At 39.4% G+C, this 27,588-nt stretch overlaps 2 protein-coding genes across 2 annotated transcripts in view; one reads left to right on the top strand and one right to left on the bottom strand.

Annotated features, from left to right (window-relative positions):
• On the bottom strand, positions 1 to 27,588 carry CRYZ (crystallin zeta). Its single transcript, NM_001133432.1, is given in 9 exon segments — positions 1 to 939; positions 1,380 to 1,475; positions 1,579 to 1,680; positions 4,580 to 4,729; positions 9,062 to 9,113; positions 13,657 to 13,820; positions 17,621 to 17,773; positions 19,215 to 19,338; positions 27,483 to 27,588. Coding segments are annotated over 8 exon segments (990 nt in total). The 5' UTR covers positions 19,326 to 19,338; positions 27,483 to 27,588; the 3' UTR covers positions 1 to 777.
• The window catches only part of TYW3 (tRNA-yW synthesizing protein 3 homolog), a 43,611-nt gene continuing 32,895 nt past the window's right edge, over positions 16,873 to 27,588 (top strand). The window contains 2 exon segments of the mRNA NM_001133220.1: positions 16,873 to 16,880; positions 27,125 to 27,127. The gene's annotated coding sequence lies outside the window, so the exon portion shown is untranslated.

Genomic DNA, 27,588 nt, shown 5'->3' with positions numbered 1-27,588 from the left:
TTTTAATTTTCTATAGACTTTATTACACATTATTATGTTATGAGACAAATGCAGATAATTCTTAATTTATCAAATTTGTGAGCTTAATTATTTCAACAAAAATATTTGACCCTCACCAGAAAAACAGATAACTCTAAATCTACTCTGAAAATCTAATCAATTGTGAAGTATTACCTATTTGGAGACTATGTATTATATCAAAGATAAAGCTCCTATTCTCACAGAACATATGGGGTCATTGGCAGCCAACCAATAATGAAGTAAATATTCTAATATTTGGGAAAATACTGAGAAAACTAATTAATTGTCCTGGACATTATTCTTGCCTTTACAAAAGACTTACACATCCAAATAAGATTAGTTTAGAATAGAGGTTAGAATAGAGGTTTTTAGTTGAGAAAATGTTCAAAGTCCAATACAGTCATGGCTAATCAGAGACTAGAGAACCTTTATAAAGGTAAGTAGGCTTGAAAACCCTTGGAAACTAAGCAGTCTTATTTTGAACTAGCATGTTTTAATCAAAGGTATGGAATTAATGAAATATCAATTAACAATTACTGGAATTGATGACTCCTTGATTTGAGACAGATGGCATAAAAAAATATTGCTAGCTATACAATGAATTTTACTCTTCTGCCTCTGCTCTCTAAAGAAAAATCTTATTTTTTCACATAAGAAGCTCATGGAATCGAATGTTAATTAAAGAAAAGATAGGGTAAGTACAACTGGGGGAAAGACAGTACCTCTAATTACATAGGAAATCCATGAAAGAATTAATCATAAGAGAAGAATCATTTTTCCAGTAGCCCCACTGCCATGAATGATATTTTCATGAGCCTCGGCCACCTTCTCCAATGGATATTGAGAACCTATTACAGGTTTCAACCAGCCAATTTCCATTCCAGCTTGAAGGGCTGCTGCATATTGCTGAAATTCCTCCTAAGAAAAGGAAAAACAAATTTCTTTTTGTAGTGAACCATATGATTTAATTTTCAGAAGCATTAAAAACATTTCAGAATCTAAGTGTTATACCATGAAGAGTCTCTTACAAATGTGTGACTTTTGTCAACTTGTCCAGAACTATAGAAAAAGTAGTTATCTACAGGGTAACCATAAATCCTATCTGCCTGAGACAGTGTTAGTGTACAAAATACCTATTGTTCTGAAATTATTACTAGTATCACATTTCTATCTCAAAAGGTATGCTTACTTGGATATAAATTATATTGTCACTCTAGTTGTCCTTCTGGTGACTAATCCTTACAACTCCCACTAGTCATATAACTAAGTTTAACATCTATTCAAACTTTCAGTTTGCCTGAGTAGGCAAACTGTACCAACGTTTAAGTTACCAAAATCAGAAGTACTTCTTTTCCTACCTTGGTTGAGGAAAAGACAGTAACTCCAATTATACTCGACTCCTTTGCCATGGTGTCCCGTGGGTTTATTTCAATAGTACCTCTGCTGCCAACAACCTAATATGAAAAACAGCAATTCTACAGTTAAAGATTACTGTAAAATAGTGTTAAATTGTGGTAAAACATTAAAGTGGTAAAAAAAAAGAAAAGGAATACTTACTATCACTTGTCCTCCATGTGACAGAAGACTCAAGTCTTTATTAAGATTTACATTAGCTAACATTTCAATAATTACATCAATTCCTTTCTCACCAACATATTTCTATATAATAAAAGAGAAATGTAGAGTAAGATAGCAAATGAAAAACTGTAAAATAGCTACTATCTGTACAAGATATTATAGAAATATGTTTCAAATGATATATAAATGCTACATCTTTGAGACTAATAATGAAAAATTTTAAATAATCTAATTATATAATCATGATGTAATTCCAAGGTACCAGCCAGAACATCTAAACTGATAAAGATTTGTACTAAATACATTGCTGTAGTGAAATAAAATTTGTCTGGAATTTTCAGGTGCTAGACTCAACTTGAGTATAAAATACTTAGCTGAAAATTTTCTATCTGTAAAATAAACTTTCATAAAGAGACAACAAATCAAAAGCCCCAAACCCCCAGGCGACTCCCATTTTTATTAATAAACAAAAAGCAAAAGAAGATATCATTAGCTGTTTGGTTTTGCATGATTTTTGTTGTTTTAGTGCATTTGGTTTTGTTCTAAATGGTTTATAATCTGTTTGACGCACTAATTCTTTTGGGCTCTTGGATATTGGATGCTGCCTCTTACAAAAAGCTACACACATCTACATTATATTCATTTTATTTTAACACACACACACAAATGAATCCCTGTGCTCGGGATTGCACTAGGTACCAGGAATACAAAGACAAACATAGGGAGCTCAAAACAAAACTAGTGAGAAAGACGGGAAATACTACAGTCATGGCTATAATGTAATGGGCTAAGTAACACATTAGCAGAAATAAATCATAGAATACAGAGAAAAAAGGTTAAGGTTTGATTGCCTGCCATGGTCAGATAAAGTTCCACAGAGATGATGAACTATTCATCCTGAGAGATGAATAGGAGTTTCCCAAGCCAAAAGAAAGGAAGATGAGTAAAGGGAAGCTAGACCTAAGGCTGAGTCAGTCCGGACCAAAGAAACAGAAAAGCAAAGATGGAGGGGACTGAGAACACAAGGACTGAAATACAAGCAGAACTGAAGTACATAATCAGGTAAGGGGGAGTGGCAGGGAGAGGAGAGGTAGGAGAGAGGAGACTGTAAGTTGGGACAGATAGTGAAAATACAGTGAATGCCATGTTAAAGGATTTGGATTGTGTGGGGTTTTTTTGTTGTTGTTGTTGTTGTTTTTTCTTATGGGGGTTTATTACTGCATGTGCAAGTGCAGTAGGGAACAGAGAGACAAAACTCCTCTCCTCATAAAGCTTCCATTTTAGTTATTTCTGGAGATCTTTTTTAAGAGGGAGATGACAGCATAGCTAAAAGGGGATATTAGCTCAGTTATGAACAACAGTCAAGGCTGGAGAAACCGAGGCCTAAACTAAGTTATGGTGGTGAGTGGAATAGAGATAAGGAAATACATTTGAAAGGCATGTCAGAGATGAAACTGATAAAATGAGGTAACCAACTTGCTGGGTGGGAGGGAGAACGATAATTAAAAGACAGGAAAAACAAACAAAATGAGGGTTTCTGTCTTGGGCGACCAGATGAGTAGCAATGTCTAGCGGGTTGATGGCATGAAGGAAGTGAACTCAGGCCAAAGACAGTTTTGGAAATCAACAGCATATGGGTAGTAAGGGAGCCACGAGAGGATATGAGACTGATCAGGATGAAAGTCTAGCACCAGGGAAGATGAGAGACCAAGCGAAAACAACCTAAGGAATATTAATATTAAATAATATGAAGAGGAGGGAGATTGAAAGTGAAAAGTCAGGAAAGTAAGAAGAGAACCTGTTTCAAAGAAATGCGGTCAGGGTCATATGCTCCTGAGAAATCAAAGAAGATGAAGACTGAAAGAGGACCAGCAGACTGTTAATTAGGAGCTTCTCAGTGACCTCTGGGAAGCAGTATAAATACGTGGGCTATAAGCAAAACTGCAGTGAGAAGTGGTGGAAGGTAAGGAAGTAAAAGCAATAAATATTACTTTTTCAAGAATTTTTGTGGGAAAGAGGAGGAGAGAAAGGGGGATGAGATAAAGGTTAAGAGAATGTTTTTGAGAATGGGAGAGACTTAAGCAGAAGGAGTCAGTGGAAGCTCCCAAGACCTCATGGTCTTAAAATTAGATTATTGCTGAACAAAAACCATACTCTTAAAATAATGGGCCATTTTTCATCTTTGTGAATATTCTTGGATAATGGTATCAGCAGTGCTAGATCTTAGGTTCCCCAGACGTATAACAAAGGAGTGCTTTTGTTTGGCTTTTTGGCAAGATGATTGCAAAAAAGGTAATAAACTCTCACTCTTATTTTTTCCTTCATTTGTAATGATCTAGTTTACACAGTACTCAATATTTGGGAAATTCTAATCTCCCTAACATGAGGAAGTGGTTGAGGATTAGCAAAGTAATAAGTGTTTAGCAAATTGCTAATATAGTACAAGTGAAGAACTTCAGAATCTGCTTGAATTCTGTTAAATGCAGCAGCTAACTAAATGCCACCTCACCATTTTGGATGCAGTAGTGATTATTCCTCCAAAGCATCCAGCTAACAAATGAACTTTATTCCCTGGGCCACACAGATCCAGTTTGTAATTTACAGATATCTCACCTTCCATGGAGAATTCACATCAGTAGAAATTATATTAAGAATACCTCACAGCTGCAAATACAAAGCTGCAGCTTTACTTAAAATGTTATTTGCATTAAAAAATCAATTTTTATAGCTATAAGATTCTAGAGAAGCTATATTCTATTTAATACACATAAACAATACAAAAATGATAGTAAAGGTTTAAAACTTAGACATCTCTGTTTTTTTAAATAAATTAAAGTTTTAAAACACGCATAAAAATTCATCGCACTGAAAAAAGGAAGCAAACAGCTTTAAAGGAGTAGTTGGTTAAAAACGTATTAAAAAACCACGCAAGTCTCCAAGGAACAAAGTTTGACTTTTGTAAAACAGTGGAAAATTTTACCTTAATTTTATCAATATAATTCACTTCTCTGTGATTGAACACTTCATGGGCTCCATTTTGCAAAACAATCTTTTGTCCTTCCTCAGTACCAGCAGTGCCCAAAACCTTTAAGCCATAAGCTCTAGCAATTTGGCATGCTGCTAATCCAACCTGAAAAACAAATATAACCCAGGAGTTATATATTCTCTACATTTCTATAAACACTTAAATACATACAATGAACTTAAGATTCCTATAGGACCCACCCTAACTTTAAGGAACTTAAGAGTGTAAATGAAGAAATAAGAAAAACAGCTAACTTTAATTGAGCATTTAAAATATTCCAGGAACCATACTAAATAATTTCTACATATTGTTTTATTTTATCCTCACAATGAACCTATAAAGTAGATACTATTATTGTCCCTATTCTACAAATAAGAAAGTTGAAGCTTCAAATTATAAGCAATTTGGCCAAGTCATATGCAGAGATGGAAACAGGAGCTAGACCTGTCTGACTGCAGAACTTGAGTTTTTAACCACTGCATCAAGATGTTTGCAGGGTTTAAAGATGATCAGAACATGCTGACTTCTTTGTACATACAAAATTCTAAATAACAAATGTAAGGCCTCTACCATTTAAGCAGAAGAGACAGGTATATGGGCAAATTAACTAATTCATCCATATGGTGAATGTTTATAGAGTGTTTACGATGTGCTAGACATGGTACTTAATGTAAGAAAGAAACTTACATTCTAAGGGTGGAGGAAGATAATAGTCATATGAATGAATAAAATAAATTCAGGAAATAAAAGTGCTAAGAAAAAATAAGACTGGCTGTTGAGTTAAACAGATAGGAATAGGGGCTATTTAGGTCATCAGGAAGAGCCACTCTGAAAAAATGAGACCTGAAAAAAGTGAGGAACAAGCCACAAGAACATCCGGTCAGCCACGTGGAGGATGCTGTGGGCATAGTGAATGGCCATGGCTAACCTGGCGAGGTGGGAATGCAGTTGGGGTCAAAGAACAGAAAGAGGGGCAGTGTGGCTCAGGGAGGGGCATGTATGAAAGGGTCGAAGATGAGGCCAGAAAGGCCAAGTCACACAGGACCTGAGGGGTAAGGGTAGAGGCTTCTGAGTATATTAAAACCTATGCAGAACCACTGGAGAGCTTAAGCCAGGAAATGATCTGGTTGCCTCAGGCTTTAAAAAGGTCACTCCAATTACATGTGAGCCACAAAGAAGGAGGCGAGGAAAATGGGAGGAGGGAGATCAGTTTGTAGCTGTTAGAACAGTCTAGATAAGAGATGAAGCTGGCTTGAACAAAGGTGGTTGCACTGGAAAAAATAAACAAATTCAGATATAGTTTAGAGGTAAGCTAATGGGACTTCCTCACAGATTGAATGTGGGAGATGAGGAAAAGAGAAAAATATAGGATGTCTCCTATGTCTTTGGCCAGATTAACTGGGTAGAGTAACTGAGAAGAAGACTGGAGAACACTAAGTTTGTGAAAATCTCCAGATTTCAGTTTGCCAAGTGTGGTGGTGCACGCCTGTAATCCCAGCTATGTGGAAGGCTGAGGCGGGAGGATCGCTTGGGCCCAGGAATTTGAGGAGTTTGGGATTGCAGTGATCATGCCACCACACTCCAGTCTGGGCAACAGAGCAAGACCCTGCCTCTAAAAAATAAAAATAAAAGAATCACTTGGAACATGCTGAGCTGCACAGTGCTCATCTACTTACAGGCGAAGATGTTCAGCAATCGGTTGAATATGAGTATGAAAAGAGTTCAACTGGAGATATATATTAGAGATTCACTATCTTACAGATGGTATTTAAAGCCAAAGGATTAGGTGGAACGTGGTGGCTCATGCCTGTAATCCCAGCACTTTGGGAGGCTGAGGTGGGTGGATCACCTGGGGTCAGGAATTTGAGACCAGCCTGGGCAACCTGGCAAAATCCCAGCCTCCCAAATTGCTGGGATTGTAAGAAATCACTAAAATACCAGATAAATGTGCTTAGTATAAAAGAGAAATCAAAGTAATTTAAGAATATAGACAAAAGAGCAATTACTTAAATAACAATACTAGGAAATATATCTGATTAGATGACAAATGATGGTACAAATAAGTGTCACATACATTTAGAGCAGTTTCCCAAACTTGGCACTATTGACATTTTGGGCCAGATAATTATTTGCTGTGGGAGACTATCCCACGTATTGAAGGATATCTACTCTCTAGATGCCAGAACCCCTTCCCCAAGTTGTGACAACCAAATATGTCTTCAGACATTGCCAAATGTCCCAGAGCGGAAGGAGAAATGATGCAAAATCACCCGCTACTCATAAGCAGTGATTTACAGGGAGGACTGGGTTCGGCAAGAAAAGAATTAAGATGAAAAATAATGATAGAAACAGATTAAAGTTGTAACAGACTTCCAGGCCTGAAATGGACCTTAAAGATTGTATGGCACATGGGAATAACGAGGCTGGACTCAGCCAGGTTATGGCAGGAATTTGTTTGATTTAACTGAAACAAACAAATACATGAAACTCACTGTCTGACGGAGGAGAGAGACATCCAATTAGATAAAACACAATCCACTATGGGGTGGGCATAATTGATTTTCTATTTTAATTTTCAAATTTAAATAAAAGACCTCTAATAAAACCACACTTTAAAAAGCTAACGTAACTACATCTCCTTGTGTTCTAACTGCTTTAAAAGGGCACTCAATAGCTCTTTTAAAAAGGCACTGTTTAGTCCATTCTTGTCAACAATTATACCAGCAATACTCCTTCAACAGATTATGCACCATTATGTGTCAACTATTTTTCTTCTACTTATTTTTCTAACACTAAAATAGGGCACTCCCCACCAACATATCTGGATGATAGCTGTGTTCATAAATTCCACACCATTTTAAACACACAACATAATCCCAAAGGAATTTGAATTAAATGAGGACAGAAAGTACAAACAGAAGCAAGGCAAAACCCAGTACTGTTTCCCTCTGATAGGACAGGGAGGATCAGAAGCACTTCACACACCAGGTCGCCAGCCTATCCCTGCCAGCTGAGGATTTAACAAATTCAGCCAGCTCAGATAACAGTGTGGATTTTACCTTAAAAAAAAAATCATGGTGAAGCAACTGGGCTTTTTACAAGAGGGTAAAGGGAATATAAAGAGATTTTCTTTAAACTCTTCTCTCCCCTTCCTACTGAAATCTTTCCCTTCTGCACAGAGCACTAAGTTAGCTCTCTGAAAGCCAGGGCAAGTTAAATAAATGTATGAGTTTGACAGACCCTTTAGTTATTTAGGGTTAAATTTAATCTAACCCAAAAATAGCCACTTCAGTGAAGTTAAACAATGGGAGTTTTGGACAAGGTATATCTGTCATATTGTCTCAAGCCCCATAAAGACAATCCTGGTGTTTTTTAATAAATTGTTTGATCTGTGAAATCCTCTAGAATTGATCTATTTGAAGTGTAGGAAGCAAGGTGTGAAACCTCGTGATTCATCTACCTAAAGAAACAGAGAGACAAAAAGGACTGAAATTACCTGGGCACTTTTAAAGGTAAATTCACATTTTCTGGATACCACTCATTATTCAGGGGACAATGTGCCATTTAATAGGTTACTTCTTTCAATCCACTCTCCAGAATACACAGTGCTCTGAAAGGGTGAACAGCCTCCTCAAAGTAAGCATCTAGCCCCAGGCCTTTTATTTTTAAAATGCAAAATCTTATCTCCAAAATTTCCAAATCATCCACTGATAGAGTTCATGTGGATTTCTTGTTAAATTCTAACTGCAGAGCTCTAACTTTTCCCTCTAAGCTCCTGAGAGGCAGATTGGCAGCTAGTTTCTCGAAGAGGTTTCTGACAGCCCTGCGTTGGGTGATTTCACTGAAGGGCTTATTTTAAGTTCTGAGTCCTCCTCCTCCATTCCCCCACATTAGCATTTTCAGCCATGGGTTGTGGTGTTAAGGACAGGGCTGTATACGCGCACTCCATGGATGTCATCAAAGCGCAGCAGGCAAGCAGCGGAAGGGAGATAGAAAGGACTAAGAATTCACAGTGTGGCTTTACCGTGCTGTCTGGGGCAACATAGGTAAGCTTTAATGAGCCTTAGTTTCCTTACCTAAGGGAATATGGAATTAATATCAACCTTAAAGAACTGTTTAAAATTCTAAATAAATATTCTTATAACATATGCTACTTGAAGGCAAAAACAAGGCCAGTTTATCTTAGTCTACACCCAATACAGGTGGAAAATCTAATATATTTTTGAAGGGGTGCTGTTGAGTTTATTAACCAAGAAATGCTAAACTAATGACAAAACATCACCTTCAGAAGACCAAAATCAAAAGTTTTACTACATAAAGAAAAAAAGCACCTTTAACTATATTTATAAATCTGACTTTTAAAAATGACCAAAGGAACTATCATGTGAAACCCATAAACCCAAGCTTGTTTCAAAATACATTAAAAAAAATACTTACTCCTCCACTCGCCCCATGAACCAGAACACTTTCTCCAGCTTTCACATGGGCACTGCAAAGGAAAGCATAAGTTACATCACCTTATTTTTTGAAGCTAATTAATCTCGGGTGTTTTCGTCATCTTAAGGAATTTCTACCCCTAGTCTGGCTAACACTTACACAAAGAGCAAATGCAACCTGACATACAGCCCCAAATATTCCCAAAGCTCCACAGAATAAACAAAGCCTTCAATTCATTTAGTCCTGAACAAATATTTATTGGGAGTCTTTATGTTCCAGGCACTATGCTGCTGGACACTGGGATCACTATGTGGTGCTACTTCTGAGTGGCTACAGTCCTTGTGGGTCGTGAAGTGAAATTGCTGAGCCTGGAGGATCTGGAATCTCTCATTCCCATATGTCCCCACAGAAAGGGCCTCAAAGCAGGTTTATTATATAGCTCAGTCTTATTCTGTGGTCTAGAGTAATGTCCAAATAAACCCAGTAGCTATTTTTTTTGCCCAAGGAAAGAAAGTAATTTTTCTTCTCCATGTCTCTGAACATCAGGTTGCACCAGCCTTGTACTCTCATTTCAGGGAGCAATGCTGAGTCAGCAAAGGTCAGAGAGTAGGAAATGCAATAAATTCTATCACAAAGATTCCCATGTCATCCCCCTAAAATGCCCAGATTCTCTGGTGAAATGGCATTTTCTTTTTACTTCCAGTTCACATGACTACTTTTCTAGTATGTACTGAAAAGGGACATGCAGCCAGGCATGAGGGGATGCCTCACTATTCCAGATGGACAGTGCCAATGTCAAAAGCCAGCAGATGCTGTGAGATCCAGATCTGACTCTCAGGAAGGATCTCTTACTTCCTCGAACAATGTGGGGTGGCCACACTGCAGAGACATTATGGAACATTATGCTCCACCTGGGAAAGAGAACAGTAACCGGAGTCTTCCAACAGCTGAGAAGTGGAAACAATGAGCAATAAGTGAAGCTTTCTCCCACACTCTTGCTTGGAGCTAAAGAGACTGAGGACAATATGTTAAAGTAAAACATAAACATAAGGGGATAGGATGACTAGTGTTAAACTATGGGATATGAAACACCTCCCAAAGAAATTTTTCAAAAATTCTTATAAGATGCCCCTCAAACCCTAAAGACACATTCTCATAAATCCCTGGGGCCTGGGGTGAGGGGAGAAAAATCAGGCAAATCCCCTCCTGAATCCTTGCGCAGAGTCGCTGTGACAGTTAATTTTATGTGTCAACTTGACTGGGCCAAGGAACCCAATATTTGTTCCAACACTACTCTGTTACAGAAACAGTGTTTTTTTTTTTTTGAATGAGATTAACAATAGAATAGCTGGATTTTGAGTAAAGCAGATGACCCTCTAGAATGTGGGTGGGCCTCATCCAATCAGTTGAAGGCTTTTGTTCTCAAAGACTGACCTCCGATGAGCAAGAGTGAATTCAGCCAGCAAACTTTCTATGGACTTAAACTGCACCTCTTCCTGTGTCTCCCATCTGCTGGCCCACCGCAACAGATTTTAGACTCACCAGTCCTCCACAATTTCATGGGTCAGCTCTTTAAAATCAATCAATCTGTGTGTGTGTGTGTGTGTGTGTGTGTGTGTGTGTGTGTGTGTGTCTACACAGTGACTGATTCTTAAGGAATTTATATAGAGATAAATGATAGATTAGATCACATAGATAGATGATTGACTGATAGACAGACAAACAGACACACATCCTGTTGTTCGTTTCTCTGGAGAACCCTGACTAATAGTCATCTTCCCTGGCGCTCATAGCACTCAGCCTGGCCTTCCATGCTGCTGTCTCTTACCATCTTCTAGTCACTTAAGACTAAGACCTGGCACATAGGCTTTCTCTCCCACCCCAAATCCAGCTCCAATCAAGGAGATTCTGCATTCCCCAGAAAGAAAATCAAGCATCACAGTTCCTGAATTTTCCTCCACTTATAGCCACTCTCTCCCAGGGCTTAACTACCAGCAACCATTCTCCCTGAGAAATATCAGATGCCAATAACCAATATTACGACAGTAATCTATCCTAATTCTGAAAACCCATATTCTCTCAAAATCTTTCTTCAACTATGCAGAGATTACTGACTCTCAATAGCTCCATTTCTGCCCACTTGCTACTCCAGGCCTTCCTTCCATCCCTACTCAGCCTGGACTCCACAGATTGCCCAGCCTCCTCTCCCCGCAGCCCCTGTGCTCTCATTTCTTTTGCACCATTCAATTTTGCCACCAACATTGCAGCCCTGGATTAATGTTCAAATCTAGCTTCCGTGATACTCTATCTAAATGGCTAAGAATTACAGAAAAAAATCACATGACCATGCATTTTGGTGCCACTTCAGCTCTGATTCTTAAAATATCACTTTTTGCCTCCTACTTAATTGTGAAAAGTGAGGCAATCACACATAAGTACCTTCAACACTCCACCTCCCTACCCGTAAATGTTTCCATAATTATATCATCTTTATCCCTTCTAGGTTTTACGGATGAGCTGTCCTTTCCATATTGGAAGCCAATCTCTCTACCTATGTCCTAAGCCCTTTCCATCTTGCCTTATGCAGATCTTGTTCCATCTGTAAATATGTTCAAGTCTTGTCTATCCTTAAACAAAAAAAAATCCCTTTTTTCCACATACTCTCCTCAAGTAACCTTCTACTCTCTCTTTCTTGTCTCCCCCATTTTTAAAAGAATAGTTTCCATTCAAGGAATTGACTTCCTCTTCCTTCCTCAGTCCACTCAATCAAGCTCTTCCCACCATTCTATTGAAAAGGAACTGACTAATGTCACCAATGACCTCTTAATTGCTGGGCCCAACTGTCATTTTTTTCTGAACAGACCTCTGTTGCATTTGACAGCTGGCCTCCCTCCTTAGTAGCAATATCAATTGCCACTCCTAAGGCTGCCAGCAGTGATTGTGCACTTATCCTGTGCCAGCCCTGTACTAAGAACTTTATACACATTACCTCCAAGTAATTCTTACCACACCCTGGCAGGCAGGTGCTGTCATTATCTATGTTTCTCAAATCAGTAAACTGCCCTTGAGATGTTTAAGTAACTTAACCAAGGTCACACAACTAGTACTATGTGAAGACATTGACCCAGCCGTTCTGTCTTCAAAGCCCATGCATTCACTGGATGCTTAAGGAATACCATGACCTCTAGATTCTGCTGGTCATGGAATCCTTTCGGTCTCTTACGACTCTATCCTTTTTCTCTGACTACATTCTTAAATGGTGATGTTCATGAGGGCTCTATTCTCACTCCAGTGTTCTCACTCCCTGAGGAATTTCAAACACTTTTCACCTTGTCAATTCTTACCTACAGCTGGTATCCCCACATTTGTATCTCCAGTCTTCGAGCTTCTGACTTTTTTATCCAATAGGCTACTGAACTTCTCCATTAGGATGTGTCTCTCACAATTTCAAATCCAAAACTGAATACAGCTTCCCTTTGAAACTTTTTCCTTCTTTTCTTTGTCACAGTTAAACATGACCCAAGCTAGAAAGCTGGACTACTCTTAAGTTCTTCCTCATTCTCTACCTGAAAATACCCCTGATTTTACCCCCACTAGATAGTTATTCTTTCCTCTCTACTTACTTCTTCTACCAGAACCCTTGCTCTGGCCCATAAGGATTTTGTCTGGTGGAGACTCCTATAAGATGCTCTTATCTCTCTCTCCATTCCTATCCTCAAATCCATCCTACACACAGCAGATAAGTGATCTCAATAAAACATAAATATGACAATAGCAGTCTCCTGAATAAAGCATTTCATTACTTCCAATCCTTTATAGAGCAATGGATGAGCTCTATTATCTGTCTTTTACAACCTGAATTCTATCTATTTGATGACAGCTAACATTTATTGAGAGATTACTCTGTTCCAACTTTATTCTTCGCTACTCTTTCTCTTGAAATCTCCTAACAAAATCAAGTTTCTATAGCTATTCCCACACACCATACTGTTTTTCCCCATACTATTCCCATTGTCTAGAATGTCTTCTCTCCTTCTAGTTACCCTTCCTGAGGTGAATTCCCTCTGATGCTTTTCAAATACTTAGTAGATGGGATTAAACTATAGATTCTCAGGCACCAGCTATGGAAACTGACCAGAGGGTCTGGGGTAGGGCCCAATAATGTACTATTAAATTGCTGCCTAGATGATTCTAATGGATAACAAGATTTTTGAACCATGGTTTTAAAATAATCTAAGTCTTACACCTTGCCAGGAAGCCATATCTCATCACCACAGTCACATGCCTTCTGAGTCTATATATCCCTATGCACATCTCTACCACTGTACTTTCCACATTATATATAAATATGATCACTCTTATGTCATTTCCCTTACTAGACTATGAGCATCTTGAAGACAGTGTTTGCTCTTCTTTGTATCCCCAGTGATTAGCACAATTCCCCAAATTCACAGTTTCCGTTATATAAATGTTTAATGGTAAGTAACTGGTAACCAAATATGATGAACAGATGAATGGACAGACAGCTAGAAGGCAGGCAGTTAACACTGTCCTCTTTTGGCATTGGCCATAAAATTGACAGTGTGTGTTATTACCTGTGGATCAGAGCTCGATAAGCAGTAAAATATGGGATACCGATGGCAGCTCCTTGTTTAAAATCCAGTTTTTCAGGTAGTTTGTAAACAGTGTGGTCTGCTGCAAGAGCGTACTCTGCATAGCCCCCAGAGATCGTGCTGCTAGTGAAAACTCTGTCACCTTTCTACGGGAAGAAACAAATGAATAAATATGGGAGGACTAAACATATTACGTCAAAATAGGTATAATCCTTTATAACAAGAAATAAGTGAGTACTTATATATTGTCCTCTATAGGGTCTCATATAAATTTTTTTTTTTTTTTTTTTTTTTTTGAGACAGAGTCTTGCTGGGTCACCCAGGCTGGAATGCAATGTCATGACCTCGGCTCATTGCAACCTCCGCCTCCTAGGTTTAAGCAATTCTCCTGCCTCAGCCTCCTGAGTAGCTAGGATTACAGGCACGCACCACCACGCCCGGCTAATTTTTGTATTTTTAGTAGAGACGGGGTTTCACCATGTTGGTCAGGCTGGTCTTGAACTCCTGACCTTGTGATCTGCCCACCTCGGCCTCCCAAAGTGCTGGGATTACAGGTGTGAGCTACCGTGCCCAGCCATAAATCATTTTAAAATACTGAACATTTAAAAATATTACTGGGAACCAATGGGAAGAAAATCTAAGGAAAACAGAAAAAACATAAGACAAGGAAGGATAAACTTCCTTGAATGGCATCATGATGATGTTGATGGCTCAGTCCATGAAGAGCTTGCTATGCCAGGCACTGCATTAAGTGTCTCTGGAGTGTTATCTAATTTCATCTTCACAACAGCCAGTGAGGTGGGCATGTATTATCTCTACTTTAGAGCAATCCCCACTACACAGATGAGGAAACTGAGGAACAAAGAAGTTCAATAATTTCCTCAGAACAAGCAGCTAGTAAATAGCAGTCAATATAAACTGTTATTTTTGCCCAAAATGCTAGGGAGAAGAAACAAATAAAATATGAAGTTTCTTCTGCACACCAAACACCTACTCTAAATCCCGTCCATGAGTTTCCTCACTCCTGCATTGCCATTATTTCTCATGCAAACACCCAAAGGCAGAAAACCGTACTAGAAAACCATACATCTATGCTAAAGATGTAACATGTGATAATGGCAACAAAAAGAGTGTATCCTGACAGCAGGATGACCCAGGAAAGCCTTCTTCTTGTCACGGCACCAGAAACACAGTAAAGTCTCAACAAATGTCTGTTGGACCTCACTATTAAAAAGTAGATGCAGAACTCAGGGTGAAGTAATACCCTAGCCAGGCATTATTGGTCCAGTATGTACTTTTCACACTAGGGAAAATTAGACTGCCCACCGTAACCACCTACCTTAACTCCTCCTTCTTAGAAAAAAGTAAATATTCCTTAGAATAGGCAAATTATTAAGGTAATGATTGCTCAGTATACTTTAATTGAAATCTGAAAATGTAGAAATGCTATCTGATAGGATAAAAACAAAAAAGATTCAAAAGCCATCCAAGAGTCAAAGACAAGTACCACCACTTAATATGGTTGCCTAGAAATGTCAAATATGATGACGATTAATCCTGTTTTTACAGCTAAAAGACCTGTTGAATTGATTTCAATATAATTCAAACATTTACTGTGAATATACTACGTAGAAAGCATTATTTCAAGTTATGTGAGGGACATCAATACCACTGTCCCTAACCTCAAGCATCCTAGACTCTAGGAGGAGAGAAAGGCAAAGGATAGAAATAATTATAAAAAGCAAGGCAAACATGATGAGCCACTGAAGATAGGTACAAGAAAAAGAAAGAAATTACTTCTAAGTAGAGGAAATTAGGAATAGCTTCATTGAGAAGCTAACAATTGAGGTAAGTCTTGAAGAACAGGAAAAGATTTTGAAAACAGAATGGGGAAGAGTCATTACAGGTGAAGGAAACAAACTTGGCCAAATGATAGGGACAGGAATAAATGCCAAGAAATTAGCAGCATTTATTACCAATGAGTAAGCAGATTAATGTGTGGTATGTAACTGTTTCAGGAGATAAAATGAAAAGAAATTGAAGCTAAAGTGTAAAATCCTTTGAATCCATGTTTATAAGTTTCAATTTAATTCTGTCAATTAGAAGAACCAATATGAACAAAAACACAGAGATGAGAGAGCATGGGATGTGCAGGAAGGACAAACAATTCATTACTGAAGAATAAACTACACTGTGAGGAGTGGGAAGTAAGACTGGAAAGATAGATGGGAGAGAGCATGAAACAGTCTTATTTCATAACAATAAGGAATTTTAAGAGTCTCCCTGAAGTCTACAAGACATGGATGCAAGAATGAAAACAGAGGTGTAAAACAATCAGAATTAAATTCTATAAGATGATTCATTCTAGAGTAAGGATGAATTCCAGGGAAAAGAGAAAGTTAAGTGTCTATTACAGAAATCCAAGTCAGGGGTATAGTTAAGCAGGTAAGATAGCCTGAACTAAACTACTGGCAGTGGAAATGGAAAGGAGAGAGAAAACAGTTCTAGTAAGGGAAAGCGAGGAGTAATCCTCAAATTCCAGAAGTCACCAAGACAGTCACACAAGAGAGGTGCTATCTGCAGTGAGAAAAGATAAGCTTGTTTTAGACACATTTTGTAAGAGATTTCTGGAGGCTGACCACGTGAGTCTAGTGTCTCCAACAGAACTCTCTGTAATGATGGAAATGTTCACGTCTGCACTGTCCAGCAGGGTAGCCACTGGACATGGGAGGCTATTAAGCATTTGAAATGTTGCTAGAGTGACTCAGGAACTGAATTTTCAATATGAATTTAGGTTGAATTTTAAATTGCCACATGTGGCTAGTGGCTACTGTTTTGGATAGCACAGATCCAGAGCTTAGCAGAAAATTCTATGCTAAAGATGTAACATGTGATAATGGCAACAAAAAGAGTGTATAAGATTATGAAAAAGGTAAAGAATACAGAAAGCAGAGGTCTAAACAGAGATTGAGAGGCCCAGGCAACACCAAGATTTAAGGAATATCCAGAGAAAAAGAGAGGCCTGAAAACGGAGGCCCAGAAAGGAGGGGGAGAGGAGAACAGAAGAAAATGATGTCACAGAAGCTGCAGAAAAAGTTTTTTTTTAAGAAAAAGTTAAGTGGCTAAGAGTGTCAAATGTCACAGAGAAGTCAAGAAAGATAACGACATAAAAGGGCCCATTAACTCCAGCAATACAGAGGCCATTAGTGACATTAGCAAGAATCCTTTCAGTGGAGCGATGGGGGCAGAAGCAGGTTGCCACAGGCTGAGGAGTGGAAAGCTGTATGAATTTGCCAGTCTTCCTGTACAGGGGCACAGTAATCTTCTCTGTCTCAACCTAATTTTGGTAAGGTGCTGCCAAAGTTGAGCAGGTCAAGGAATTATGAGGAAAGATGCTAGGACATGAGCTTACTATGAATATGTCTTTTGGCATATATATATATGTGTGTGTGTGTGTATATATATATCCTGAGCATAACATTTTCACTGAGTCAGAGCTCCAAAACTGTATAGTGACCTTGCATTTTTTCATGTTTTACTTATTTTTCAAAAGAATTAAATTTATCTTATAAAGCAAAATTTATAAAAGAAATTAGAAGTTATGTTAGCTTGTGTATCATCAAGAGTTAGGAAATAATCTAACTTCCCTTGTGTGTTTTCTTTCCTTACATATTTCTATCAAATCAAAAAAATCACAGTTCATTCTTTGGGGACATGAAGATACAGAAATTACCCAGCACCTATTCACTACAATGTAGTAAACAAATAAGGCCTCTGGATAAAATCTAATTTCTTAATTTCTTTTTTGACTAGAGGAGTCCCCCAAGTGGCAGAAATTGTGTAATGGGGCCTTTTAAAGCCTTAAATAAGATGCAGTTGAAAGCTATGTTCAAATATTTTCATGAAATACATTAAGCCAAAATAGAAATAATTAAAAACGCAATACCTTGAAAGCAGATGCATTACCTCCAACAGCTTCTATCACCCCAGCCACATCTGAGCCAGGAGTATAGGGTAAGAGGGGTTTTCTACTATAAGTACCAGAGCGAATGTATGTCTCCACAGGGTTGACACCACATGCATGGACCTTGATTAGAACCTGTAATGACAATGTATTTTAGTTCACAGAAAGAATTTAGGCATTCATTTAACTTTATGATAGGACTGTGCTGATTATGGGAGCTACCAAAATGGGAGAAAAAAGCAAAACAAATAAGTGCTTGTCTTCAACAAGCTCACATTCCAGTTTTACAAGCTAACATAAATAAGTATGACAGAATGGCTTATGTACTGTATTAAAAACATTTTGGGGAAAACAGTGAAAGAAATATTTAAAGGGATATGTGGCAGAGACCTCTGTGTGTTCATCAAACCCGTTTTCTCCTTTTCCTGGGTACACAGAAAGAGTGGTGCTTCTTCGCCTCCCTCATGTTTATGAGTGGCCAAGTAACTGAGTTCTAGCCAATGGAATGTTAGCAAAAGTGACAGTAGACACTTGCAGACCTGACCCATTAAAACTAGCCAAGCCACATCGTGCTTTTCTTCTTCCACGGAGACCCTGGAAGACAGGGGTTGGGTGGCAGAGCCACATGAAAGAAGAAGCTGAGTCCCTAAGTCACTGTTGGAGAACAGCTACCCATCCACATTTGAGAACTTTTAAATTCAGTGTATAAGAAATAATTATCCGTGGCTGGACTATTGCAATTTTTAGGTTACAGCAATTGTAGGAGCTAATTTTACCTTAATTAACACAGAATGATTACCTCTGGTATAAAAGTAAGGGAAGGCTTTATAAAGGAAGTGGTATTTAGTTAGGGTTTAAAAGATAAGTAGAAATTCTTTAGGAATGAGAGAAAGGGTAGGTCGGGTAAAAAAAATAGCATGTGCAAAGACAGAGGAATGAAAGGAAGTCTTAAGGAAATTGGACAAAATCTGATGTTGTTACAGCACTGTATCTCTAAATGGAGAGGAAGTGATGAGAAATCAATTTGTAAAGATAGGTTATAGCCAAACTGTAAAAACTCTCATAGGCTTGCTAAGAAAATTAGACTTGGGAGCCATGGAGGGTGCAGTAATAAAAATACATAATTTAAAATCAAAAGTGTATTGATTGTTAAAGTCATTGGAGATGATTAAGCTATACACTTAAATTCTCATGAATCACACATGAAAAAGCATGAATGTAAAAGAAAATTGTTTTCCCAGCATGCAAAAAATAAAAATCATGAATGTTTGTAATAGAATAACTTATTCAAAACTCCTTATGTGTCCATTCAGAAAAATCCAATTATTGCACTACATAGATCATTCCCTACATCAAAAATTTTCTTATAACCAGAGGTTATTCTTTTTCATACATCTACTTCACTAATTATCAGGTTTATATTAACTTTATCAATGTCTATATGTATACATAGGGTAAATTGCATCCTAATTCAATGTCTTTAAAAGTAATTGTGAATCTGCTTCTTTTGAATACTATGTGCAAGAGACTCACACTCAGTATAATTATAGCCTCAATAAAGTAATTTTATTTCTACCTGATGGTCTTTTGGAATCGGTACTGCAATATCTGATTGCAATTTCAGGACTTCTGGTCCACCAAATTCAAAAACTCTAACAGCTCTCATCAACTTCTGTCCGGTTGCCATGGTGATCTAGATACTAAGGAAGAAAAAAATTAATGTATTGTCACATTGTATCTAGGATATCACCATGTTTTTCCCCCCTGGAGGGAGCAGATCAAACAATTTTTTCAAATAACAATTTAAATCATGAGCTTACCACTGATCTCATTTCATGTTTAAGGACCTTTCATCTTACAAATCCCTCAGCTATAAAGCAGAATACTTCATGCTACTTCCTGTAGGGATTCAGTGCCTTCAACAAAGGAATCAAACATGCAAACAAAAACATCTGGATAGACATAGCATGATACCATATTTAGGTTTTCTTGCTTGAGTTGCAATACCTTAGAAATTTCACGAGTTGAGTTTTATTAACATTAGGTAAACTGACCTCCTTTTGTTAGATTATGAAACATTCCAAACATTTACCTGACACCCAGTGTATTGGTTCATTTTCATACTGCTATGAAGAAATACTGGTGACTGGATAATTTATAAAGGAAACGGGTTTAATGGACTTGCAGTTCTACATGGCTAGGGAGGTCTCACAATCATGGTGGAAGGCAAAGGAGAAGCAATGGCATGTCTTACATGGTGGCAAACAGGAGAGCTTTGCAGGGAAATTCTCTTTTATAAAACCATCAGATCTTGTGAGACTTATTCACTATCACTAGAACAGCACGGGAACTCCCTTCCCCCATGACTCAATTACCTCCCACCAGGTCCCTCCCATGACACATGGGAATTATGGGAGCTACAATTCAAGATGAGATTTGGGTGGGGACATAGCCAAATCATATCATTCCAACCCAGGACCCTCACAAATCTCATGTCCTCACATTTCAAAACCAATCATGCCTTCCCAACAGTCTCCCAAAATCTTAACTAATTTCAGCATAAACTCAAAAGTTCACAGTCATTGGAGACAAGGCAACTCTCTTCTGCCTATCAGCCTGTAAAATCAAAAGCAAGTTAGTTATTTCCTAGATACAATGGAGGTACAGGAAATGGGTAAATACAGCCATTCCAAATGGGAGAAATTGGCCAAAACAAAGGGGCTACAGGTCCCATGCAAGTCCGAAATCCAGTGGGGCAGTCAAATCTTAAAGCTCAAAATGAACTATTTTGACTCCATGTCTCACATCCAGGTCACTCTGATAAAAGAGGTGGGTTCCCATGGTCTTGGGCAGCTCTGCCCCTGTGGCTTTGCAGGGTAAGCCTCCCTGCTGGCTGCTTTTATGGGCTGGCATTGAGTGTCTGCAGCCTTTCCAGGCACACAGTGTAAGCTATCAGTGGATCTACCATTCTGGGGTCTGGAGGACAGTGGCCCTCTTCTCACAGCTCCACCAGGCAGTGCCCCAGTAGGGACTCTATGTGGGGGCTCCCAGCCCACATTTCCCTTCTGCACTGCCCTAGCAGAGGTAGGCTGTCCATGAGGGCTCCGTCCCTGCAGCATACCTCTGCCTGGACATTCAGGAATTTCCATACAACCTCTGAAATCTAGGTGGAAGTTCCTAAACCTCAATTCTTGACTCTTGCGCACTGGCAGGCCCAACACAACATGAATGCCTCAGAGGCTTGGGGCTTGCACCTCTGAAGAAATGGCCTGATCTGTATGTTGGCACCTTTAAGCCATGGCTGGGATGCAGAGCACCAAGTCCCTAGGCTGCACACAGCATGGAGGCCCTGGGTCCAGCCCAGGAAAGCATTTTTTAACTCCTAGGCCTCTGGGCCTGTGATGAGAGAGACTGCTGCAAAGGTCTCTGACCTGCCCTGGAGACATTTTCCCCATTCCATTATCTTGATGATTAACATTTGGCTCCTCCTTACTTAGGCAAGTTTCTGCAGCTGGCCTGAATTTCTCCTCAGAAAATGGGTTTTTCTTTTCTATTGCATCTTCAGGTGGCAAATTTTCTGAAATTTTATGCCCTGCTTTCTTTTTAAACATAAGTTCCAATTCCAAACCATATCTTTGTGAATACATAAAACTGAATGATTTTAATAATGCACAAGTCACCTCTTGAATGCTTTACTGCTTAGAAATTTCTTCTGCCAGATACCCTAAATCATCTTAGGTTCAATGCTCCACAGATGTCTAGTGCAGGGGCAAAATGCCACCAGTCTCTTTGCTAAAACACAACAAAAGTCACCTTTGCTCCAGTTCCCAACAGGTTCCTCATTTCCATCTGAGACCACCTCAGCCTGGACTTTATTGTCCATATCACTATCAGCATTTTGGTCAAAGCCAATCAACAAGTCTCTAGGAAGTTCCAAACTTTTCCAAATCTTCTTGTCTTCTGAGCCCTCCAAATTGTTCCAACTGTTACCCAGTTCCAAAGTTGCTTCCACATTTTCAGGTATCTGTACAGCAGTACCCCACTCTAATAGTACCTATTTACTGTATTAGTTCATTTTCATACCGCTATGAAGAAACACCTGAGACTAGGTACAATTTATAAAGGAAAGAGGTTTAATGGATCACAGTTTCATGTGGCTGGGGAGACCTCCCAATCATGGCAGACGGCAAAGGAGAAGCAAAGGCACAACTTACATGGTGGCAGACAAGACAGCATGTGCAGAGGAACTCCCCTTTATAAAACCATCAGATCTCCGAGACCATCCTGGCTAACACAGTGAAACCCCATCTCTACTAAAAATACAAAAAAAAAAAAAAAAAAAAGAAAAAAAGCTGGGCGTGGTGGCAGGAGCCTGTAGTTCCAGCTACTAGGGAGGCTGAGGCAGGAGAACGGCATCAACCCAGGAGGCGGAGCTTGCAGTGAGCCCAGATCTCGCCACTACACTCCAGCCACTACACGCTAGCCTGGGCAACAGAGCGAGACTGTCTCCAAAAAAAAAAAAAAAAAACCCATCAGATCTCATGAGACTTACTCACTATCATGGGAACAGCATGCAAAAGCAAAGACCTGCCCCATGATTGAATTCCACCCCCAGGTCCCTCCCATGACACGTGGGAATTATGGGAGCTACAATTGAAGATGAGATTTGGGTGGGGACAGAGTCAAACGATATTACCCAGCTTTAACAAATCTTAACATATAAAAAACCTAAACCATTATAGATATAATTGAAGCCAAACCTGCTTCTGGCCCACCCTTTCAAGAGGTGACTATAACCATAAATTCAGCACTCATCATTCTCAAGCATTTAATACCACTTCTACGTGAGTATGTAATATTAAACAATATGTGTTATTGTTTTGCATGTTTTCAAACTTTATTTATACAGCTTAGGGAATATAAAAATCTCAAAAACTTATTGCTGAAAGGAAAAAGCAAATTCTGATTTGAAAAAGAATTCTACAATTTGCTATTTCCTTTCAGCATTAAGTTTTTGAGATTCATCAATGTCAAAACACTTGGCTTTATGTAGTTCATTCATTTTAACAAAAGGGGAAAAACATCAAAAACTAAAAATGGTGCACCATCTTTTATAAATTACAAGGGCACAGCTAACCTTTCTGTCCTATCACTGTTAATATCAAATGAAATGAAAACTCAAGAGTTCAAATAACCTATAAAAAGGCAAAGAACATTTGTACAGAAAATTATATAATCTTAGAAAAATGTTTGTACCTGTAAAGATGTAATGAAAGGTTTTGACTATATCCCCATAATTTTATCTATGGGTTATGATAATTTCTTGAAATCAACCAAATAGTGTTAGATTCTGCCATCACCTAAAACATCTGCCTCAACCACAAGAAGTTTAAACATTAAGAAGAGCTGCAGAAACCATGACCTGATACGAAAGAATTCAGACTTTTACTGTATCAGAACTCCACACAGGACTACTCAGAACAGAGCCCATACTGGCTATAAAACGTCATTCCACATTTCCACATACAGCAGTTGGGGCAAGGGGTGAATCAGAAGTATTTTGGTAGTGTTATTGATGGAAAATTCTTGATATAATTAATCAAAAGTTTGTGCCATTTTAAAACCCCTAAAAGGATTTAACACAATGTCTAGCACAAAGGAGAAAGTGACATTTCCAAAGGTTGTTTAGCAATGACATATCCTGAAGGGTGGTCCTTGGGGAAAAAAAGAGGCAGAAGCAGGCAAATGGCATAAAGACTGCACTTTAGAACAGCTTGGCAGTCTCTGATGGGGAGATGATCTGTCAGAGGGCAGGGCTGGGAAAAAACAGCCCAGTCCTACTCAGCAATCTCACCACTCTACTTCCATTCAGGAATTCACTCTAGCTGAGAATTCCTTAGACAAGAAAGTGAAAGTATCAAGAAAATAAAAAAGAAAAAGGTAGCCCAGATAATAATTTTCCATGGTGGATATAAGAACATAGAGGTTGTTTTTGTTTTGTTTTTTCAACATGATGTTATGGAAAGAGCAGGTTTTGGAATATGCAGCTCAAGGTGTGAGTCCCAGCTCTATCATGTAGGAGCCACATGGCCTTGGGCAAGGCAGTCAACCTCTTGATGCTGTTTCCTCATTTGAAATCTGGGATCCCACTCAGAGTTACGTGCTACAGACATGGCAAGCACCAAGCACAGAACTTAGCAAACACATGATCTTGTATATAGTAGACATCATTATTGTTTTCCCCTCTGTTCTTCAATTTCTGAATCGTAAGGATAAGGATTGCCTGAGCCCAGGAGATCAAGGCCAGCCTGGGCAACATGGTGAAATGCCATCTCTACAAAAAAAAATTAGCCAGGTGTGGTGGCAAGCACCGGTGGTCCCAGCTACTCAGGAGGCTGAGGTGGGAGGATCGCTTGAGCCCAGGAGATCAAGGCTGCAGTGAGCCGTGATCGTGCCACTGCACCACTCCAGCCTGGGTGACAGAGTGAGACCCTGTCTTTAAAAAAAAAAAAAAAAAAAAAAGACTAGAGAAGTCATTAAAATGTTAAGAAAAAAATATACTCTATAGTTCTATAATCATCTTTAATTTAATATAACAATATTTACAGGACTCTGGTTATCAAAACAAGCCCTTATTCTCAAAGAATTCGGTCTAGAAGATGACTTAAACAAAACATTAATACCAAACATTGGTTGTTACGCAATGTGTATTTTCCTGAACCTTAACTGTACATGAAGTGGTGTGTTAAACTCAAGAGAACACAAAGAGCAAGAAGAAAATGCCCCACCCTTCCCCTAGCTTCTGTAAGCTGGGTGCTCTCTCTCTCACACTAGACACATAGCCTATGAGATGCTTGCTCTTTTTCCATTTTCGACATCTACCTACTTCCTACATATTTCTTTCACTCACATCTCACGATTACCATAAAAAAACTGTTGTAATAATAAAAGTAAAATTACTCTGAAATAGGATCTGTATCTTTCCCCCCACACATTTTGCCATTGGCTAAGTTGGGAGAAAGGAATAAAGGAAGATGACTCATCCTACTGGATTTGGAAGACTCATCTGCTTTGCCTAGTACTATCTGACCATATTATCCTATCGGGCTTGAAAGTGATGGGGCATGGCCTGACCACACTATCTCCTACTTTGCTTCTGCTGATCTTATTTCCCACTGAGCCTTTAGCATTCTGATTGATCAGGCTCCAACCTGCACTCATTGCCTTTGAACTCACCTATCCACAGGATCATCATATGCGTCATAATGATGAAGTCTGTCAAAGGAGATTATACAAAGAATAAAATAACGTGGCATACTGATAGCAAATAGGATAATACTTAAAATCCTGTAATACTGGATTTCTTCTAAAAAGCATAAGTCTTTCACCTCCATCGACATAACTGTTTTCACAACAGGTAGAGAAGTTATTTAAACTATTATTTTATGCAGAAGTAAAAATAAAATCTCCATCCATTTTATGGATGAGAAAACATCACAAGAGGTTAAGAGACTTGGTCAGGGTCACACAGAAGCAAAGCTAGAACCCAAGTCCTATAATTAAATGGTGTTAGCTGATTCTTTTCTTTACCATCCTTTTCATCTTACCCTTTGAGATGCTGGCATATAAGACCCTTTACTTCGTAGAAATAAACTTTACAATAGTGATAGTGAGATAGATTGAGCTAGAAAATGTGAAATCAAAGTAACCTGCAGGAAGAATCACATATTTTATGACTAAGGCATCTGCTTAGAGTTTGAAATTTCTCAAATGCCCACTAAGTCAGGGAATGCAGCAGAAACACAAAGGACATGATTCTATTTTTAAAAATGTATAAAAAAAATTACTCCCTAGCATTGGATCCTTGTGGACAGGACAGGCCTTTCCATTGCTTGTGCTTTTTAATTAAACTACACTTCAAACAGGCCTTCCTGTTTATCAAATGTAAACTTTAAAAAATTAGAGTCCCTTGGTTTAATTTTTGGTTTTATTTTACCTCTGAAAGGTTGCCAATATGCCTCACAAATGTAGGAAATAGGAAATCTAAAGTCTTCCAACAGTAATCTTTTTCCTGGCTATGCTTGTATCCATTTGATTTAAATGAAAATTAAAGGAATTGGGAAAATGTTAGGAGTATATTTTAACATACGACAAACAGATCAATTCACAAAGCCAGAGCAAAGGAACATTATGAGACAAGAGCAAAAGTAAAATTAAATAAGAATTCTGGCAAGAATTTTAAAAACTGAAAACTTAGAAAAAAAATCAATCATTACAAAATGTTCTGCTGCTAATAAACAATCACTCATGTAAGCATATGGTTTATTATTAACCCAGAAATGTAAAAAAGGCAAGAATTACAAGTGGTCAGAGAAAGTCTCTTCCTGGCTGTGTGATCTTATCAGGTCACTTCTGTTCACTTGAGACAGGACGGGGTATGAAGAGGGGAGGAGTTTAATAATTCCGGACTCCTCCAGGTTCCATGATCATATGGAACAGGGCAGTCTGTTCCCTAATGCTGGGGGAGTAGAGCTTGGAGAGATTTGCTGCTGAACTCGCTGCGCTAACCAGACACGTAATCACAGTGGCTTCAGTGGGACTCGCACAGCAATTTCCATTAGCTACGGACAAGCATTCCAAACTTTAGCCTTTAGGTTTAATCATTGACACACCTTCCCTGGTCACTGAGTCTCCTCTGGAAACTCAGTATAAACATCCAAGGATGTGTTAACAGGGTGTTTCGTAATTTTCTTTTGAAGATTATTCTAGGTGGTGGGCGTCACAGGGTCAATAAAACTATACATTTCTCTCAAAGTAAGACTGCAATCCTGATGGCAAAGCTGGAGGAAGCTCCGGGAAACCTGTAATTGTGGGAATCCAGGACAAAAAATCCCCCACAGCTGGGCTGTGGGAAGGGGCCCTACCTAGGAGAAGAAATCAAATCCCCTACAGCTGGGCTGTGCGAAGGGGCCCTACCTAGGAGAAGAAATCCCCTCCAGCTGGGCTGTGGGAAGGGGCCCTACCTAGGAGAAATCCCCTACAGCTGACAGCTGGGCTGTGGGAAGGGGCCCTACCTAGGAGAAGAAATCAAATCCCCTACAGCTGGGCCGTGCGAAGGGGCCCTACCTAGGAGACGAAATCCCCTACAGCTGGGCTGTGGGAAGGGGACCTACCTAGGAGAAATCCCCTACAGCTGACAGCTGGGCTGTGGGAAGGGGCCCTACCTAGGAGAAGAAATCAAATCCCCTACAGCTGGGCTGTGCGAAGGGGCCCTACCTAGGAGAAGAAATCCCCTACAGCTGGGCTGTGCGAAGGGGCCCTACCTAGGAGAAGAGATCTCCTACAGCTGGGCTGTGGGAAGGGGCCCTACCTAGGAGAAATCCCCTACAGTTGACAGCTGGACTGTGGGAAGGGGCCCTGGACAGACCGCTGCGCGCTGCTGCAGGAATCCCCAAACCCAGGCACTGGCTGCCGGGAAAAATCAAGCGGGTGACTGGCGGGGGGTGCAGCGTGGGGCTGGGGGACAGGGAGTGCGGGGAGCGGAGGCTGGGCAGGGGTAGTGCCAACGGACACCTCATGGTGTGGTAGCCTAAACTCAGAGCCTAAACGCAGGACCAGGGCTAGGAGCCCAGGACCAGAAGGCAAAACTCCCTACGTGATTTACGGATGGGAACTTGCAGCCCCTGGAGGGGAATGGCTTCGGTCTGCAGCTCTACGCACTAGTTCTCTGGGAGGACAGAGGACAGGAAAGGGGTGCAGCCAAAATCAAACTCGGTTCCATTTGGACGAGCAGTGGGGAGATTCGCTGTCTGAACAACTCAGGAGAGTTTTTAAAACCACTTACCAGAATCTAGAGTGGGAATTAAAATCTGCGTGGGCTTCTTCAGATTCCACAGAATGAGGACTGCCACACCTTCTCCAACTTTTGCAGGCTCCACCCAGGCTGTGCG

Source organism: Pongo abelii, chromosome 1 (assembly GCF_028885655.2).
Source record: "Pongo abelii isolate AG06213 chromosome 1, NHGRI_mPonAbe1-v2.0_pri, whole genome shotgun sequence".
NCBI classification, from domain to species: Eukaryota; Metazoa; Chordata; class Mammalia; order Primates; family Hominidae; genus Pongo; species Pongo abelii.
This window is presented reverse-complemented; position numbering and strand designations above follow the sequence as displayed.